At 37.7% G+C, this 18,674-nt stretch overlaps 1 protein-coding gene across 13 annotated transcripts in view; it reads right to left on the bottom strand.

Annotated features, from left to right (window-relative positions):
• The window catches only part of R3HDM1 (R3H domain containing 1), a 206,357-nt gene that overhangs the window by 120,546 nt on the left and 67,137 nt on the right, over positions 1 to 18,674 (bottom strand). For 12 of the 13 annotated variants that reach the window (XM_040474936.1, XM_040474937.1, XM_040474935.1 and 9 more), the window contains exons 2-4: positions 7,523 to 7,731; positions 6,510 to 6,543; positions 5,727 to 5,937 (exon numbers count right to left, since the gene is read on the bottom strand). In XM_040474936.1, coding sequence (XP_040330870.1) covers positions 5,727 to 5,897 — 171 coding nt within the window. In that variant the 5' untranslated portion in view covers positions 5,898 to 5,937; positions 6,510 to 6,543; positions 7,523 to 7,731. The remainder of the gene's footprint in view (positions 1 to 5,726; positions 5,938 to 6,509; positions 6,544 to 7,522; positions 7,732 to 18,674) is intronic. The other variant, XM_040474938.1, reaches the window with a different exon arrangement.

Raw genomic sequence — 18,674 nt, 5'->3', positions numbered from 1 at the left:
GAACCAGGCCAGTGGCTTTCCTCCCATTGTCTGTGGGGCCATCATCAGTGTATTGCTGCTCTGGGCTATGTGTGTTTCTGCTGGAAATACCCAATGTTCAGTGAGTCTGACTTCACTAATCATTTGGTTGGGGTAGCTTCCACAGGTTAATGGTTGTTTTCCTTTATTAGCGTTGTTGCTTTTGTCTTAGGTATCCAACATCCTCACTGTTCAAAGTATAGTCCAATACTGGTACCAGCTGGGAGGGTGTTGAGATTCAGAATCTTGGGGGTATTACCCCACACCTTCTTCAGTCTGTTTTGTGGCTATTCAGTGTTCACCCTTTGACTTCCTTAAAGTTGTCAACTTTTAATAGGTCTGGCAGCTCCAGCTCCATGGCCCTTTCTGTCTTGGGTGTGCAGATTGCAGCAGGTATCCCTGGGAACTGGAGATGTCTTGGAGGTGGTGGGGCTGGGGACTGAAAAAATCCCCTTGGTGTCCTAAGAAATCAGTGCAAATCCAATGTCATGATGTTTCCCCCCTGTATTCTTTTAAGAGCTTCATAGTTTTAGCTCTTGCATTTAAGTCTTTCATAGATTTTGTGTTAATTTTTATATATGGCATTAAGTAAAGCTCCAACTTCCTTCTTTTGCATGTGGATATCCAGCTGTTCCAACACCATTTGTTGAAAAGACTCTTTCTCCACGGTATTGGCACCCTTTTCAAAAATCATTTGACTGGAGCAACTGGGTGGCTCAGTTGGTTAGGAGTCTGACTTCGGCTCAGGTCATGATCTCATGGTTTGTGAGTCTGAACCCGCATCAGGCTCTGCTTACAGCTCAGAGCCTGAAGCCTGCTTCGGATTCTGTGTCTCCCTCTCTCTCTGCCCCTCCCCTGCTCACGCTCTCTCTGCCTCTCTCAAAAATAAACATTAAAAAAAAAGTTGAATTCATTAAATATTAATAAAAGACAATAAAAGTATAATATACAAATCTGGAACTTAATGCAAAGAAACAAAGAGTACTTCACTGCAATTCTGGGGAGCTTATGTCAAGAAATAAGTTTTATTTTGTATTTTACTACTAAAAAAAAGAATGCTGTGTGAGAATAAAGGGACTATTCTAACAAGCCATGTTGTTGTGCTATTAGTAATAAATAATTAGTAACATGCTGACGATAATAAATATTATAGGATATTTATTCTATAGGGAGAGAATCTACCTAGATTCTATGCCTACCACTAGCTAGGCTCTCACTATATACTGGGTATGTTAGATACATCCTTTATATCTTTGTTGGAGAAAAAGGAAAACAGTTAAGATCTGTATGATTTTACACAGACAGCCTTTCATTCAATCCTTTATTTTTATTATTTGAAAAAAATTTTTTTAAACATTTATTTTGAGACAGAGACAGACAGAGCATGAATGGGGGAAGGTCAGAAAGAGAGGGAGACACAGAATCCGAAACAGGCTCCAGGCTCTGAGCTGTAAGCACAGAGCCCAACACGGGGCTTTAACTCATGGACCGCAAGATCATGACCTGAGCTGAAGTCGGATGCTCAACCGACTGAGCCACCCAGGTGCCCCTCATTCAATCCTTTAAACAAAAACTTCTTTACATGTTTCATCAATTAAATAATTTAATGCCTGTTAACCTCCTGTTGGTCAATGTGGTCTGTACCTTGAGTTTTTCTGATAACCCTATTAGATTGCCATTGCTTTCTTGTCTCTTCCATGCCTCATCTTCCCTTTTTTTAAAGAAAGGCATTGGAGCTCACCTGGGGATACAAGATGTAGGTATTTTGTCTTGACTATCAAAGGGCCTGCTACAGAAACAGAGTATACTAAGCACCTACTTCAACTGATTTTGTCTGGTAAATTCACTCATATAGATCAGAAGCTGTTCATGCTCTTTGGCACATAAAGATCTAGTTGTAAACAAAAATCAGTTCTCATTTCCTCCACAACAAAGGTTACCAACACAATCTGGACTGACCATCCTATTGTTCAATAAATAATTTGTTGGGAGAGGGATCATTGTTTAATCTGCTCTAAAACAGGTTTGGATTGTGTTTATATACACATGTACACAGATGAGTACCCCTACACAAAGCATTTGTCCTGTACAAAAATACAATTAAAAAAGAATGGGGAAGTTGAATATATAGTAAGCAGAGCACAAGATTCCTAATTTTACATTTGAAATAAATGACTACAAAAAATCAAGACAAGTAGTTCACCCTAAATTTAATCTGAAAATTCTAACCCTGAGAAAAATCGAACACCAGAGGGCATATTAATCAGTTATACAAAGAAAACCAAAGCAAACACTTCTCCCCTTCCCCCACCATTCATTAAAGATTAGTTGTAGTCGAACATTTTTCTGGATTTAGAAGCTTGACTCCTCATCACTCCAATCTTCTAATTACTATATAATCATAAAAAGTCCAATATACAACTTAATATCTGTAATAGGAATAGCGTGTGGCAGTAGAAAAATTACTCAGCAAAAACTCTCTGCACAATTATCTGGGACCATAATCAACAGTTCAGAACCAACCCCACAGTAATTATGTAGGTAAGTTAACTTCTTGACATTAATGTACACAGATCGCTCAAATTAGCACTAAAGTATTCTTTTTTTTAAATTTTTTTTCAACGTTTATTTATTTTTGGGATAGAGAGAGACAGAGCATGAACGGGGGAGGGGCAGAGAGAGAGGGAGACACAGAATCGGAAACAGGCTCCAGGCTCTGAGCCATCAGCCCAGAGCCCGACGCGGGGCTCGAACTCACGGACCGCGAGATTGTGACCTGGCTGAAGTCGGACGCTTAACCGACTGCGCCACCCAGGCGCCCCTAGCACTAAAGTATTCTTAAGGAAGTAATTCTAAAACTTCTATAAAAGATTATAACCCGAAATATAACTCTGAATGAAGAACACAACTAACATTTTTAAAAAAGAGAGTCACGCCAGCAGAATTACATATAAAAGCAATGGTTAAGGAGCTCTATGAGATAGTCCACTTGTAATCATCGAAGGTAATGTCCAATGTCTGCTGTCCTCTCTCCAGTTTGATAAAATTTTTTATATAAATGCTATCTTTAACACCTTAACATAGTAGAAAACTGTAAGATGTCTTCACAGTATTATAGAAGCTACTACATCCCTTCATTCAAAAATGACTTTTTCTAAATAAAGCACTAAGGGGGTGGTCAGGAAATTAAGACTTGGGAATGGATGAAATATATGCTTCTTGAGGAAACATTTTCATTTTTCTAAGTCACTTCAAGTATTACTGGGTTGAAGCAGACAACAGATATAAGTTTATTCAGAATGATAGACAAGGAAATAGGCAATATATTGGTTTATTCAAAATTCTTAATAGGAAACATATATAAGTTGATATACACATCTAAATTTAAGTAAATACAGTGGCTATTAAAATTAAACCTTTAGCCAGCATCTTAAAGGTACCCAAGAATGATGAAATGTCTACTAGTATGTCATAAGGTAACTCCATAGTAAGTTAAAAGATAATTTTATATTAGCCAGATTTTTCGTAACAAGACTATTCTACTGATGGTTAACACAGTTGACGTTTTTTTACATTATAATAGGTAAAAATATAGGAAAAAACTTTTATATTTATTAATCTACTTCCATTTCTAAATTCCACTACTTAAATCTCTTCCATGTAAGTTGTTTTGACTGTAAGCCTCTTGCCAGACACCTTGCATGGAGGCATGTTGGATCTCAAAAAGTTCCAAGCAGAGTAAATATTCTCACATACAGTAAACTCTTAAAAAACATCTGAACAAACTGTGAATATAGCATTCAACAGATTAATATAAGATGAATTCTCATGTTCTCTTTGTTTCTCTTCCCAATCTTTATAGTCATGATGCTGAATGGAGTATGTCAGAGACCATGTTCATTTTTGCTTACTATAGTATTTCCTTTGCATAGAATAGGCTTTCAGTAAGTGTTTGGGGGAATGCATGCAATTTTCCTATATTCCTATAGTATGAACTGTGCCATGATTCAACAGTGCTTACTGCCAAGGGCAACACAACACACAAAGTAAGAAATGCAATAATCCAAACTGATCGCTTGTTTATAAGCATGACCTGGAAGAGGGAGTATTAGGTATAAAAAAGGGACTAAAAGGAAATCTTCTACTACTTCAATAATAAGTGCAATAGAATTTTAGCAGATTTTCTCTGATTCAATCAGGATACTGGCATGCTGCCATCACAGTGTAGTGACGGCAAGCTTGGCAATTTGTTTTAAAAAGTGCTATTACTAAAAATGACTAGGAAAAGTATGTTATTTCTGCCAATTTCTTAGGTAATTACCACTTGACTATACTTAATCAGTGGGGCCTAAATGCCTTTTTATAGCTATGTGAGTTGCTTTCATTTTCTAACATATTTCTGGCATATAATGGGGAATAAACAAAGTTTCTGACTGAATGAATGAAATAACCCTTAAAAGAAACTTCTTTACTTATAAGAAAAGTATATTAAAAAAATAGCCCTTTATGCTTATAAAAAAGTAGCCCTCGAGATCTTCAGGATGTAATAAGAATGACAGAATAACGATAAAATATTTTCTCCAAACTAGAATTCTTTATTCATAGGGCTAAACTAAAACAAATGAGTTAGAAATAATATTTTAAGAAAGTTCTGTGGTAGATTAAAGGTCTTTCTTTCCTACTGAGATGGAGACTCTAATTGCTCCTCCCTTGAATCTGGGCTAACTTTATTCACATATGTCATCAAAAGATGACAGAAGAGACATTCTGGGACTTATAAGCCTAGTCAAAAGAATGCTTGCAGCTGTGGTTGCCTCCTGGAACATTCTTTCTGTGACCCCTGAGTCATCACATAGTAAGTGTGACTACCCTGGTAGGCCATGCTGAAGGGGCCACAGGGAGATGCTCCCAGTTCCAGGTGAGAAGACATCTCAGCCATTCCCACCATGGTGTCAGATATGTGAGTGAAATAGTTTTGGACTTTCCAGGCCAGTCCATCTATCAGTTAAATATTGGCAAAAAACCACTTTTGTTGCCTTAGGCAACAAATTCACTAAACATTCAGTAAGCCAAGCCCTTATGCCATCTTCCTGACTCACAAATCATGGGACATTACTAGAACATTCAGAAGTGAATACTGTAAGTACTACCTGAAATAATTTTTACCTATCTTGAATCTGTTGACCAATTCATCAATTTCCATCTATGCCTGGAATTAAAAGCCTTCTCAGTAGTTAATTCTAAATCATATATGTGTAGCAGCAAAAGCCTCACATGAATTCGTTTTTCCCAGCAACCTCTGTTCTCAGTCATGGGTGACTGCTTCCCTTAAGGGTTGTTTTTGGCAAGAAAACTTCTACAGTTTGCAATCTTACTTATTCTTCTCTCCTTTAAGGGTTCTTAGGTTAGATCCTGAACTCTCATGATGCTAATAGGTGCAGGAGTACAAAAAGGTAGAAACCCAATAAAAAATGAATTGGACACATACAAATGAAAGCAATTATAAGTAAATACAAAGCAAATCAAAGATACAAGCAATTCAAAGAGCTACACTCAACAATCTGATCCAGATAGCTCAAAAAACAGCTAGTAAACACGTCCCAAAGGGTCAACTTACCCTTTTAGAATTTTGAGAGTGAGATTGGTATAAAGAGTATAATTGTATCTTGAGAATTAGTATTTGTAGTCAGAGAGAAAATCCTGTTTACCTGCAAATCAATATTGTTGTCAATACAACGTTCATTCTTCTCTGCCAAAATCTTCCCATAGTTTTCTGATTTGATAAGATTTTCAACTCTGGTTTTATCTTTTACTTCTGCCTCCAAATCCTTCATTGTTTCAGTTTCATTTTTTACAGTAACAGTATCAGACATCCTCATCAGCAAAGGTTATTTTAGAATTCTACAGGGAACTTGAAGCCTTAGCAAGAAAGAAAAAAAATTTAAATTCAGTTTGAAACATCTCTTAAATTCAGTTACTATACAATATTGACTGATGCCTTCTATGGTCCAGGAATAATGTTGGCTTTAAACAAGATAGAAGCAAAATTCCTACTTTCAAAAACTATAGAATATAGTGGCAGACATATACACTAAAAAAGGTATACAATGAGATAAGAGCTACAGTAAGGGTATGAGGTGATTCTGAAATACATGCCACTTTTTAAAATTATTTTTCTAAAGTTCATTTATTTTTGGGGGTGGGCAGAGAGAGAGAGAGAGAGAGAGAGAGGCAGAGCATGAGTGGGGAGGGCCTGAGAGAGAGAAAGACACAGAATGTGAAGCAGGCTCCAGGCTCTGAGCTGTCAGCACAGATCAGGACGTGGTGCTCGAACTCACCGCGAGATCATGACCTGAGCCAAAGTCAGATGCTTAACCGACTGAGCCACCCAGGGGCCCCACACACACAACTTTTAAAGGGTCTTAAGAAACATTAAGGAGTGATCCATATTAAGGTAATGGTTGTAGTTATAAAGGTAAATAGAGATTTACCTTTTTTTCTAAAAAGGATTTCAGGAGTATCTTCCTGTAAGAAAAATATATTTCTATTATAGCCTTCATTTAGATGCCTAAAGTTCCAAATTTTTAAAAGGAAATAATTAAAAAAAAACAACCCAGCAACATTCTATACAAAACACAGTTGGTAATCTGCATTATGAATCAAGCATTGAAAACTCTCCTGACATGTGATTCAGTGACAAACAACACCTATTATCAGACATTTTAGTATACAGATTCCTCAGAAAATCAAATGCATAAGATGCCAATATATTTCATACCTTTAGTGAGTTTAAGAAAACACTTTATGCTGATACCAAATAGCAGTGCATCAGGGACAGCTGTCATTTTTGAAACTGTGAGAAATGTGGCCTTGTAGAACAAAACTTGATGTAAACAACTTCTATTTTTTTTCTAGCTTTATCGAGATGTAATTGACATAAAACAATGTGTAAGTTTAAGGTGCATGACATGAAGATATGATACGTATATATTGTGAAATGGTTACCACAATGTATCACCTCACATAATCATAAACAAATACCTAAACAAATTTCAGAAATCCATAAACACATCTGAAAAGGTTAAAAAAAAAAACCCACACACACAAAAAAAAACAAACAAAAAAAAGAGGGAGAAATAGATTCTAAAGTCAGAGGTAGACTAAACTGAAGTTTAAAAAGTTTTCCTTAGGGCACCTAGATAGCTCAGCTGATTAAGCGTCCAACTCTTGATTTTAGTTAAGGTCATGATTTCACAGTTCCTCCTGAGATTGAGACCTAGGTCGGGCTTACAGCACCTGGGATTCTCTCTCAAAAAAAAAAAAAAAAAAAAAAAAAAAGTCTTCCTTAATTATATTCCATACCAGAGTTAACTGACTTATTTTCAAAACAACAAGGTTATTAAAGGGTAGGGCATTTCTTAAAATACTCTGGCTCCCTGCTTTTCATATGTAAGATTTTAAAAGAAAAAGGGGTATGTTTTTCTTGAGTGATAAGACAGTTTACCTGATGTGTCCTATGGAATTGGGATTGTGGTGTCCCACAAAAATAAAATAAAGTAATCCAAGGTTCTTTTTCACAGTTGTCAGCCAGGGTGTCAAGTGTATTGAACCATCTGGAATCTGGCAGGAGGAGTCCCATGTCCTTGTCACCACTGTAGATTCCTGGGCTGAAATGGACTGTCGTGAATCAAATATATCATACCTTTCAGTGGCCTAAAATTAAAATAAGAAAAACCATTTTAACAAAAGAGCCAAGGGGAGGAACACTACATAGTAATTTGGAAATTAAAAATGTTACTGTTGGTGAATTTACTAGTTTCTACTGTTGGTGAATTTACTAGTTTCTTGTCTTAAAAGTCAGAATGCATACTTACAACTAATTTCGACATGTATTAGTTTGTGAGCCTAAAGAAGTCACTGAGGCCACCTAGAGAGTTTAGCAGTAAAAGCAGAGGGGAGAAGAAAGCTAGGGAACTAATACATAACAAGAATTTAGTATGTGGTCAGTGTTGTAAGAGAGATATTTATTTATTTTACAAAGGAAAAAAAGTTTGTCTAAGATTGCAACCAAAAATGCTTAACTCCAAAGAGTTCTCTTCCAGAGCTCCAACTCTATGGATTTAATGGAAGACTATAATTTTGAATAATGATCACACTTTAGATTTTTAAGAGCACAAAAGAACAAAAGGCTATAATAAGTCATTTAACATTTTCAAAGAAACCCCCATGGTCTGTTAAAAGTAAATGTCTAAAGGGTAGAAAGATTATTTTTAAAGACATCTGAAATGCCAAAATTCTTTAAGTGTCATCTGTTTTTAAAGTCAGTTTCATTTTATGTATTTATGCTACAAATGAATACATCATAGTAAACAAATTGCTCTAAAAATCCTATATTGCTCTTCCATTTTCCTTTGATAGTTTTGTTGTCTATTAATAAACTGAAAAGTACAATTTTAAGGTGAAACAACAGAACAAGTAAGGTGTTAGCACCAAGAGAAAGGATGCTAGTATTACCAACCATGCATCATAGAACCATTCACATCTTATACTAGCTCTTCAAAAACTATCTTGAAACAGAATAATTTAGAACCCTGATATATAAATTCACATTAGTTTTCACATCTCAATTTCACTGTCTGACTAAGGGATAACAAAAAGGAGGCAACATAAGCAAATGTCAAAGTTGTTTGCTAAATGACATTGTCCTCTCTATTTGACTGAGGTTGTTGGCCCACTAAATCATATGAAATGTGTTTTTCCCCCCTGCAAAAAACAAACACAACAAAAAATACTTCAGTATGATTTTTCTAAGTTCTAACTTTTTCTCTCATAAAATGGTAGACACAAGATGGCAGCACTCACTAAACAGCTAAATTACTATGTTTTTTTTGCAAAGTGATTCGTGATTCAATCATGAAGCCTTGAAATTTGAAATTCTAAAAAAGCAAAGGCTGTAATCCATATAAGAAATTTAAAAAAAAGCAACAGTGCAAGGATTAATGAAGAAGAGGCACAATGTGTAGAGGCAAATACTTAGTTCTGAAGAACCCCAATGAACCTTAGAGACACCCAGTCCAATCTAATTTACCACACAAGCTATTAGCACTTAGAGGTGAAGTGACTTGTCCAAAGTCACACAACGAATGTGTGTGACCAATAATTGTCAATATTCCACACCCCTTGATATATTACATAAATGATTCTGAAACCAAAATGACCAGTTAACTATTTCCTGGGAAAGAGATAACTATCAAGTGCAGTAGCATTACACCAGAGTTTAAATCCCAGATCTGCCAGTTATGACTTTGGTAAATTACTAATCTTTGTGAGCCATAATTTTCTGAGCTATAAAGTAGGAAACAGTGTATTTAGCTCATCAACTTATTGGGAAGAATAAATGTAAACGTAAAGCATCTACTACACCCTCTCCAACAGGTGGGCACTCCAAAATATCAGCTCTTTTCCATGGTTAGAATCATTCTAAGTCAGCAGTTGGCTGAGGCTGAGTTTGCTGTGTGCTGGCTGTACCCTGCATGATAGCAGATTGAAAGGAGGCCCATTAGTGGCTTTGTATACCTCAAGTTTTCCTATGAATATACCCTACAAAGGTCAAAAGAGGAGAACACTAGTTTGTGTGGATGTGGGTATACCTGAGAAGGGAAGTGCTTGCCTGGATACATAGCCTCAAGGGGCTCTCATTTTTAGCCTTCTAATTTAACATTAAAAACTCACAAAATTCTTCGGGTGCCGTTGGTTAAGCTTCAGACTTCAGCTCAGGTCGTGAGCTAACAGCTCGTGGGTTCGAGCCCTGTGTCAGGCTCTGTGGTGACAGCTTAGAGCCTGGAGCCTGCTTTGGATTCTGTTTCCCTTTCTCTCTGCCCCTCCCCCGCTTGTACTCTGTCTCTCTCTCTAAAATAAATAAACATTAAAAAAAATTATAAAATTCTCCATTCTTCTCTGAATACTAATGCTTTTGTTTTAAATAAAATGTTTTTCTTCTCCAAATCTTCAGATAAAAGAGATATTCCAGCTTTCTGGTATTCACTAAAACCAAAACTGTTTTATCTTGGCACAATACCACACTTCTGCAGGGCTGTATGGCTTCTGGAGTCTGTATGGGCATGTGGGAAGGTCAAGTATAGGACCTACAAGATAGGGATATGGTATCTCTGCCAATGCAATTAGCAGTCAATTAAATGTACCACCTTAATGTAATACATTGTTATACAGTAAGTGAAAGTGACTTAAAAACATACATGAATTTGTTAAGTTTCTCCAACTGAAAGGCAACTTACAGAAAGTTAGCAAAATGTTGGTATTTATTAAGCACATACATCTGAGTATCTACTGTTACTGATATTTGCAAATTGAATGTCTCAAGAATCTGTTTCAATCTAAGAGATGGATATATGTACTCTAAATTCATATTCAACTTTGAATAAACATTACAGCAATTGCTAACACGTTATTAGAACCAAGTCAGAGATCTGATTCTATACAATTTCTGTGCTCCCAGGTAGCCAAAAAAGATAAATGTCTGTATATATAAAATCTTCAGAAGCATATACAAAGGTTGGCACCTACCTGGCACCATAAGCAAAAGGGAATCAAAGGTAAAATTAAAGATTGTAACCTAATAAAATAAACCATAAAGTACAAGGAAAAATAAGAACTATTTTTATAATTATTGGGAAGGGGAGCGCTTACCAAGCATGACATAAAAAATCTAGAAGCTATCAAAGAAATATTAAGAAACTTAGAATAAAGTTTTAATATTTTGGTATGACAAAGTATAACAAAGACTATAAGACAAATGATAAAATAACTATTTCTAACACGAAAGGATCAAAGTCTACAAAGTAAAGATGTTTTTATAAATCAAAAGAAAAAAAAAGAGAAATGGGGAACAGGCAATCTACAAAAGAAACACAATTACCACCCATAACAAACACTAATATATAGCTTACCATATGCCAGGTACTATTCTACTACCTCTCATAATTAGTAAATTTTGAGCTCACAACAATTCCAAGTAGGTCCTATTATTATCTCTGTTTTACAGGTTAGAAAACTAAGGCACAGAGAGGATTAAGGTATTTGTCCAAGGTCACCCAGCTAGTAAGCATGGGGACAAGGATATGAATCAGACAGGTGCACCACTCCAGGCTCTTACCCACAATGCTCTATTATCATACATATGTACCAAGAGAAATGACAATTTGCGTTTTTAGAGCACCTATATTTCAAGAATACTTATGTACTAACTCCTCAATATTGTGTTCAGTGCAAAAAGTAAAAATTCTTTTCACATGGATAGGATGTGTATTGTTCTTTGGTACACAGGAAGACAACACTATTAACTTCATATTAATGGTCAGTAAAGCTAATCACGACTGAATTATCATAACTGCCAAGTAATCATCCAGTTTCTCTTCATTTCTCTATCTCTTGCAAACTTAAGTATCAAGCCATGCAAACCTGGTTGGCAATAAGGATTCAGTTTGTGGTTAAGGAACAATGTGAAGCCTAATAGTTTCCAAATGATAAATAAGCACAGTTATGTTTGTCTTCTTCTCCAAGGAGACAAAGCAGGGCGGAATTAGGATCAACATTTGTAAATACAGACTATGCAATCCATGAAAGTGGAGTTTCTCTAGTGAAAATTTCAGATAGAATTTTCAGCAACAAAATGCAAAACTGATACTGTTAATTCAAAGCATACTTTATTATGCCTAGGCCCTAACGTTTGGTTTGACAGCACAAAAGAACTGACAAGTTAGGCATAAAAAAACCCCCAAAAAACTTTACTTTTACGCAATGTAAATCAGTTTATTCTAGGTTAACAAAATATCAAAAAATCAGTTGTTTTGTGTTGAAGAAATCTGGGTCCTACAGGTAAAAATTAAGTACTCTCCCTTTGAATACTGAGGGAAAAAAAAGAATAACATTACTCAAGTTATCTGAAATAGAATTTGGCAAAGTACACTGCATCTTCCCTCCGTATGACTACCTGGCTATTAATTGTCATTTCATTAGATGAACACAATGCTGTATTTCTTCCTGTAGGGTAAAACATGTAACCAGGCAGGCACATTTATGAAAACAAGACCAATACACATCAGCTTCTTCTCCTAAGGTTAGCAATCAACACAACCAATTGGTTAAAGGCCTCTAGTGAGAAAGACAAGGAAAACAGTTTATGCTGTACTTGGAAAGAATGTAAATTCACATTCTCATAGTCACTTGAACAAGAATATAAGCACCAACATTTCAAAATGTTAAATGTCTAAGTGATTTATAAACAGTTACTAGCATACAAAAATTTAGTGAGGAACCACAAAAGGCAACAAAGCTGCAGTAAGTATTAGCTATGTTTTAAAAGAACAAAGGAGAAGAACTACCTTGACCTAAAGGAGTCTGTGAAACCCAAGAGAGGTGGTTAGCAATGACATTTATCAACAAATACATAAAATGATTTTAAGATGGTATTTAGAGAGGGGAAGAGACTTTTGGTAAGTGGAAGAATGGGCACAAATAACATCAGTTGAGTGCTACAAGACTATGAGACAAATTTCTTTTATTTTTTAATATGAAATTTATTGTGAAATTGGTATACATACAACACCCAGCGCTCATCCCAACAGGTGCCTTCCTCAATACCCACCGCCCGCCTTCCCTCCCTCCCACCCCCCATCAACCCTGATTGTTCTCAGTTTTTTAAGAGTCTCCCATGGTTGGGCTCCCTCCCTCTCTTTTTTTTTTCCTTCCCCTCCCCCATGGTCTTCTGCTTAGTTTCTCAGGATCCACATAAGAGTGAAAACATATGGTATTTGTCTTTCTCTGTATAACTTATTTCACTTAGCATAACACTCTCCAGGTCCATCCACTTTGCTACAAAAGGCCATATTTCATTCTTTCTCATTGTCAAGTAGTATTCCATCGTATATATAAACCACAACTTCTTTATCCATTCATCAGTTGATGGACATTTAGGCTCTTTCCATAATTTGGCTATTGTTGAAAGTGCTGCTGTAAACATTGCGGTACAAGTGCCCCTATGCATCAGCACTCCTGTATCCCTTGAGTAAATTCCTAACAGTGCTATTGCTGAGTCATATGGTAGATTTATTTTTAATTTTTTGAGGAAACTCCACACTGTTTTCCAGGGCGGCTGCACCAGTGTGCATTCCCACCAACAGTGCAAGAGGGTTCCCGTTTCTCCACATCCTTGCCAGCATTTACAGTCTCTTGATTTACTCATTTTAGCCACTCTGACTGACATGAGGTGGTATCTAAGTGTGGTTTTGATTTGTATTTCCCTGATGAGAAGTGATGTTGAGCATCTTTTCATGTGCCTGTTGGCCATCTGGATGTCTTCTTTAGAGAAGTGTCTACTCATGTTTTCTGCCCATTTCTTCACTGGATTATTTGTTTTTCGGGTGTGGAGTTTGGTGCATTCTTTATAGATTTTGGATACTAGCCCTTTGTCTGATATGTCATTTACAAATATCTTTTCCCATTCTGTTGGTTGCTTTTAGTTTTGTTGATTGTTTCCTTTGCAGTGCAGAAGCTTTTTATCTTCATGAGGTCCCAACAGTTCATTTTCGCTTTTAATTCCCTTGCCTTTGGGGATGTGTCAAGTAAGAAACTGCTGCGGCTGAGGTCAGAGAGGTCTTTTCCTGCTTTCTCCTCTAGGGTTTTGATGGTTTCCTGTCTCACATTCAGGTCCTTTATCCATTTTCAGTTTATTTTTGTGAATGGTGTAACAAAGTGGTCTAGTTTCATTCTTCTGCATGTTGCTGTCCAGTTCTGCCAGCACCATTTGTTAAAGAGACTGTCTTTTTCCATTGGATATTCTTTCCTCCTTGTCAAAGATTAGTTGGCCATACTTTTGTGGGTCCAATTCTGGAGTTTCTATTCTATCCCATTGGTCTATGTGTCTGTTTTTGTGCCAACAGCATGCTGTCTTCATGATTACAGCTTTGTAGGAGAGATTAAAGTCTGGGGTTGTAATGCCTCCTGCTTTGGTCTTCTTCAATATTACTTTGGCTATGCAGGGTCTTTTGTGGTTCCATACAAATTTTAGGATTGCTTGTTCTAGCTTCGAGAAGAATGCTGGTACAATTTTGATTGGGATTGCAGTGAATGTGTAGGTAGCTTTGGGTAGTAGTGACATTTTAACAATATTTATTCTTCCAATCCATGAGCACGGAATGTTTTTCCATTCTTTATATCTTCTTCAATTTCCTTCATAAGCTTTCTATAGTTTTCAGCATACAGATCTTTTACATCTTTGGTTAGGTTTATTCCTAGGTATTTTATGATTTTGGGGGCAATTGTGAATGGGATCCGTTTCTTTATTTGTCTTTCTGTTGCTTCATTATTACTGTATAAGAATGCAACTGATTTCTGTACATTGATTTTGTATCCTGCGACTTTGCTGAATTCATGTATCAGTTGTAGCAGACTTTTGGTGGAGTCTATCGGGTTTTCCAGGTATATCATATCATCTACAAAAAATGAAAGCTTGATTTCATCTTTGCCAATTTTGATGTCTTTGATTTCCTTTTGTTGTCTGATTGCTGATGCTAGCACTTCCAACACTATGTTAAACAACAGCGGTGAGAGTGGACATCCCTGTTGTGTTCCTTATCTCAGGAAGAAAGCTCTCAGTTTTTCCTCATCCATTTCACTATGGGCTTTTCATAAATGGCTTTTATGATGTTTAAGTATGTTCCTTCTATCCTGACTTTCTTGAGGGTTTTTATTAAGAAAGGATGCTGAATTTTGTCAAATGCTTTTTCTGCATCAATTAACAGGATCATATGGTTCTTATCTTTTATTAATGTGATGTATCACGTTGATTGATTTGCGAATGTTGAAACAGCCCTGCAGCCCAGGAATGAATCTCACTTGATCATGGTGAATAATTCTTTTTATACGCTATTGAAATCGATTTGCTAGTATCTTATTGAGAATTTTTGCATCCATATACATCAGGGATATTGGCCTGTAGTTCTCTTTTTTTTGCTGGGTCTCTGTCTGGTTTGGGAATCAAAGTAATGCTGGGTTCATAGAATGAGTCTGGAAGTTTTCCTTCCCTTTCTATTTTTTTAACAGCTTGAGAAGGATAGGTATTATCTCTGCTTTAAATGTCTGCTAGAATTCCCCAGGGAAGCCATCTGGTCCTGGACTTTTATTTGTGGAAGATTTTTGATAACTGATTCAATTTCTTCACTGGTTATGAGTCTGTTCAAGTTTTCTATTTCTTCCTGTTTGAGTTTTGGAAGGGTGTGGGTGCTTCGGAATTTGTCCATTTCTTCCAGGTTGTCCAGTTTGTTGGCATATAGTTTTTTATAGTATTCCCTGATAATTGCTTGTATTTCTGAGGGATTGGTTGCAATAATTCCATTTTCATTCCTGATTTTATCTATTTGGGTCCTCTCCCTTTTCTTTTGGAGAAGCCTAGCTAGAGGTTTATCAATTTTGTTTATCTTTTCAAAAAACCAACTCTTGGTTTCATGGATCTACTCTACAGTTTTTTTAGATTCTATATCGTTTATTTCTGCTCTGATCTTTATTATTTCTCTTCTTCTGCTGGGTTTGGGGTGTCTTTGCTGCTCTGCTTCTATTTCCTTTAGGTGTGCTGATAGATTCTGTATTTGGGATTTTTCTTGTTTTTTGAGATAGGCCTGGATGGCAACGTATTTTCCTCTCAGGACTACCTTCACTGCATCCCAAAGCGTTTGGATTGTTGTATTTTCATTTTCGTTTGTTTCCATATATTTTTAAATTTCTTCTCGAATTGCCTGGTTGACCCATTCTTTCTTTAGTAGGGTGTTCTTTAACCCCCGTGCTTTTGGAGGTTTTCCAGACTTTTTCCTGTGGTCGATGTCAAGTTTCATAGCATTGTGGTCTCAAAGTATGCATGGTATGATCTCAATTCTTGTATACTTATGAAGGGCCGTTTTGTGACCCAGTATGTGATCTATCTTGGAGAATGTTCCATGTGCACTCAAGAAGAAAGTATATTCTGTTGCTTTGGGATGCAGAGTTCTAAATATATCTGTCAAGTCCATCTGATCCAATGTATCATTCAGGGCCCTTGTTTCTTTATTGACCGTGTGTCTAGATGATCTATCCATTGCTGTGAGTGGGGTGTTAAAGTCCCCTCAGCAATTACCACATTCTTATCAATAAGGTTGCTTATGTTTGTGATTGTTTTATATATTTGGGGGCTCCCGTATTCAGCACATAATTGTTAGCTCTTCCTGATGGATAGACCCTGTAATTATTATATGATGCCCTTCTTCATCTGTTGTTACAGCCTTTAAAGTCTAGTTTGTTTGATATAAGTATGGCTACTCCAGCTTTCTTTTGACTTCCAGTAGCATGATAGATAGTTCTCCATCCCCTCATTTTCAATCTGAAGGTCTTCTCAGGTCTAAAATGAATCTCTTATAGACAGCAAATAGATGGGTCTTGTTTTTTTATCCATTCTGATACCCTATGTCTTCTGGTTGGAGTATTGAGTCCATTTACATTCAGTGTTATTACTGAAAGAAATGGGTTTAGAGTCATTGGATGTCTGTAGGTTTCATGCTTGCAGTGGTGTCTCTGGCACTTTGTCTCACAGGATCCCCCTTAGGATCTCTTGTAGGGCCGGTTTAGTGGTGATGAATTCTTTCAGTTTTTGTTTGGGAAGACCTTTATCTCTCCTTCTATTCTGAATGACAGACTTGCTGGATAAAGAATTCTCGGCTGCATACTTTTTCTGTTTATCACATTGAAGATTTCCTGCCATTCCTTTCGAGCCTGTCAAGTTTCAGCAGATAGGTCTGCCACTAGTCTTACAGGTCTCCCTTTGTAGGTTAGAGCCTGTTTATCCCTAGCTGCCTTCAGAATTTTCTCTTTATCCTTGTATTTTGCCAGTTTCACTATGATATTTCGTGCAGAAGATTTATTCAACTTACGTCTGAAGGGAGTTTCTGTGCCTCTTGGATTTCAATGCCTCTTTCCTTCCCCAGATCAGGGAAGTTCTCAGCTATTATTTCTTCAAGTACACCTTCAGCCCCTTTCTCTCTCTCTTCCTCTTCTGGAATTCCTATGATACAAATATTGTTACGTTTGATTGCATCACTTAGTTCTCTAATTCCCCCCTCATACTCCTGGATTTTGTTATCTTTTACTCAGCTTCTTCTTTTTCCATAATTTTATCTTCTAATTCACCTAATCTCTCCTCTGCCTCTTGAATCCGTGCTGTTGTCGCCTCCATTTTATTTTGCATCTCATTTACAGCATTTTTTAGCTCCTCTTGACTGTTTCTTGGTCCCTTGATATCTGTAGCAATAGATTCTCTGCTGTCCTCTATACTTTTTTAAGCCCAGTGATTAATTTTATGACTATTATTCTAAATTCTTGTTCCATTATATTGCTTAAATCGTTTTTGATCAATTTGTTAGCTGTCCCTACTTCCTGGAGTTTCTTTTGAGGAGAATTCTTCTGTTTTGTCATTTTGGGTAGTCCCTGGGGTGGCTCCAAACTGCAGGGCACTTCCCCTGTGCTGTCCGGAGTAACTTGTGTTGGTGGGCGGGGCCACACTCGGAGCTGATGTCTGTCCCCAGCTCACCGCTGGGGCCACAGTCAGACTGGTGTGTACCTTATCGTCCCATCGCCCAGGGGCAGGACTCACTGTGGAGTGGTGTGGTCCCTGTCTGGGCTACTTGCACACTGCCAGGCTTGTGGTGCTGCTTTGATGGGATGCAGCCAAGGGCGAATTAGCTGGGGTGGATCTGCAAGGTGCACAGGGGCGGGAGGGGCAGGCTTAGCTCGCTTTGCCATCGGTGGTCCCCTGTGGAAGGAGTCCTGCAGCACCAGGAGGGAGGCAGGTAGTCCGTTGGAGGGATGGATCCACAGAAGCACAGCACTGGGCATTTGCACGGTGCAAGCAAGTTCAGTGATGGGAACCGGTTCTCTTTGGGATTTCGGCTGGGGGATGGGAGAGGGAGATGGTGCTGGCCAGTGCCTTTGCTCCCCGCTGAACTGAGCTCTGTCTTCCGGGGCTCAATACCTCTCCCTCCCAGTGTCCTCTCGCCCTCCCGCTCTCTGAGCAGAGCTGTTTACTTATAACATTCTAGATGTTAAGTCCCGTTGGCTGTCGGAGCTCACGTAGTCTGGTTCCTCTGCTTTTGCAAGCGAGACTCGGGGTCGGGGGCTCTGCCTTGCTGGATGGGCTGCCCCTCCACCGACCCGGCTCCTTCCTGCCAGTCTGTGTAGCGCACACTGCCTCTCTGCCCTTCCTACCCTCCTCCGTGGGCCTCTTGTCTACGCTTGGCTCTGGAGAGTCCGTTCTGCTCATCTTCTGGCGGTTTTCTGGGTTATTTAGGCAGATGTGGGTGGAATCTAAGCGATCAGCAGGACGCCTTGATCCCAGTGTCCTCCTACGCCGCCATCTTCCAGTCTCTATTTCGACAACTTACTTTTAGAGAAGAAGTGATACAGAGAATTAAGGTGTTACATGAACATGTTGCATTCTGAGCGGAGAAATGGAGAAGACAGGAAAAAGAAGCCCATTTAATGGAAACAGAGTACATAAACTGAGGTTGAAGAAAACAAAAAAATATATGTAGAGGTGGTAAGGGCATGAGACAATTTGT

Source organism: Herpailurus yagouaroundi, unplaced genomic scaffold (assembly GCF_014898765.1).
Source record: "Herpailurus yagouaroundi ecotype Mexico unplaced genomic scaffold, PumYag 140, whole genome shotgun sequence".
In the NCBI taxonomy this organism is placed as follows: Eukaryota; Metazoa; Chordata; class Mammalia; order Carnivora; family Felidae; genus Herpailurus; species Herpailurus yagouaroundi.
The sequence above is the reverse complement of the archived record's forward strand: the minus strand, read 5'-3'. Positions and strand labels throughout refer to the sequence as shown.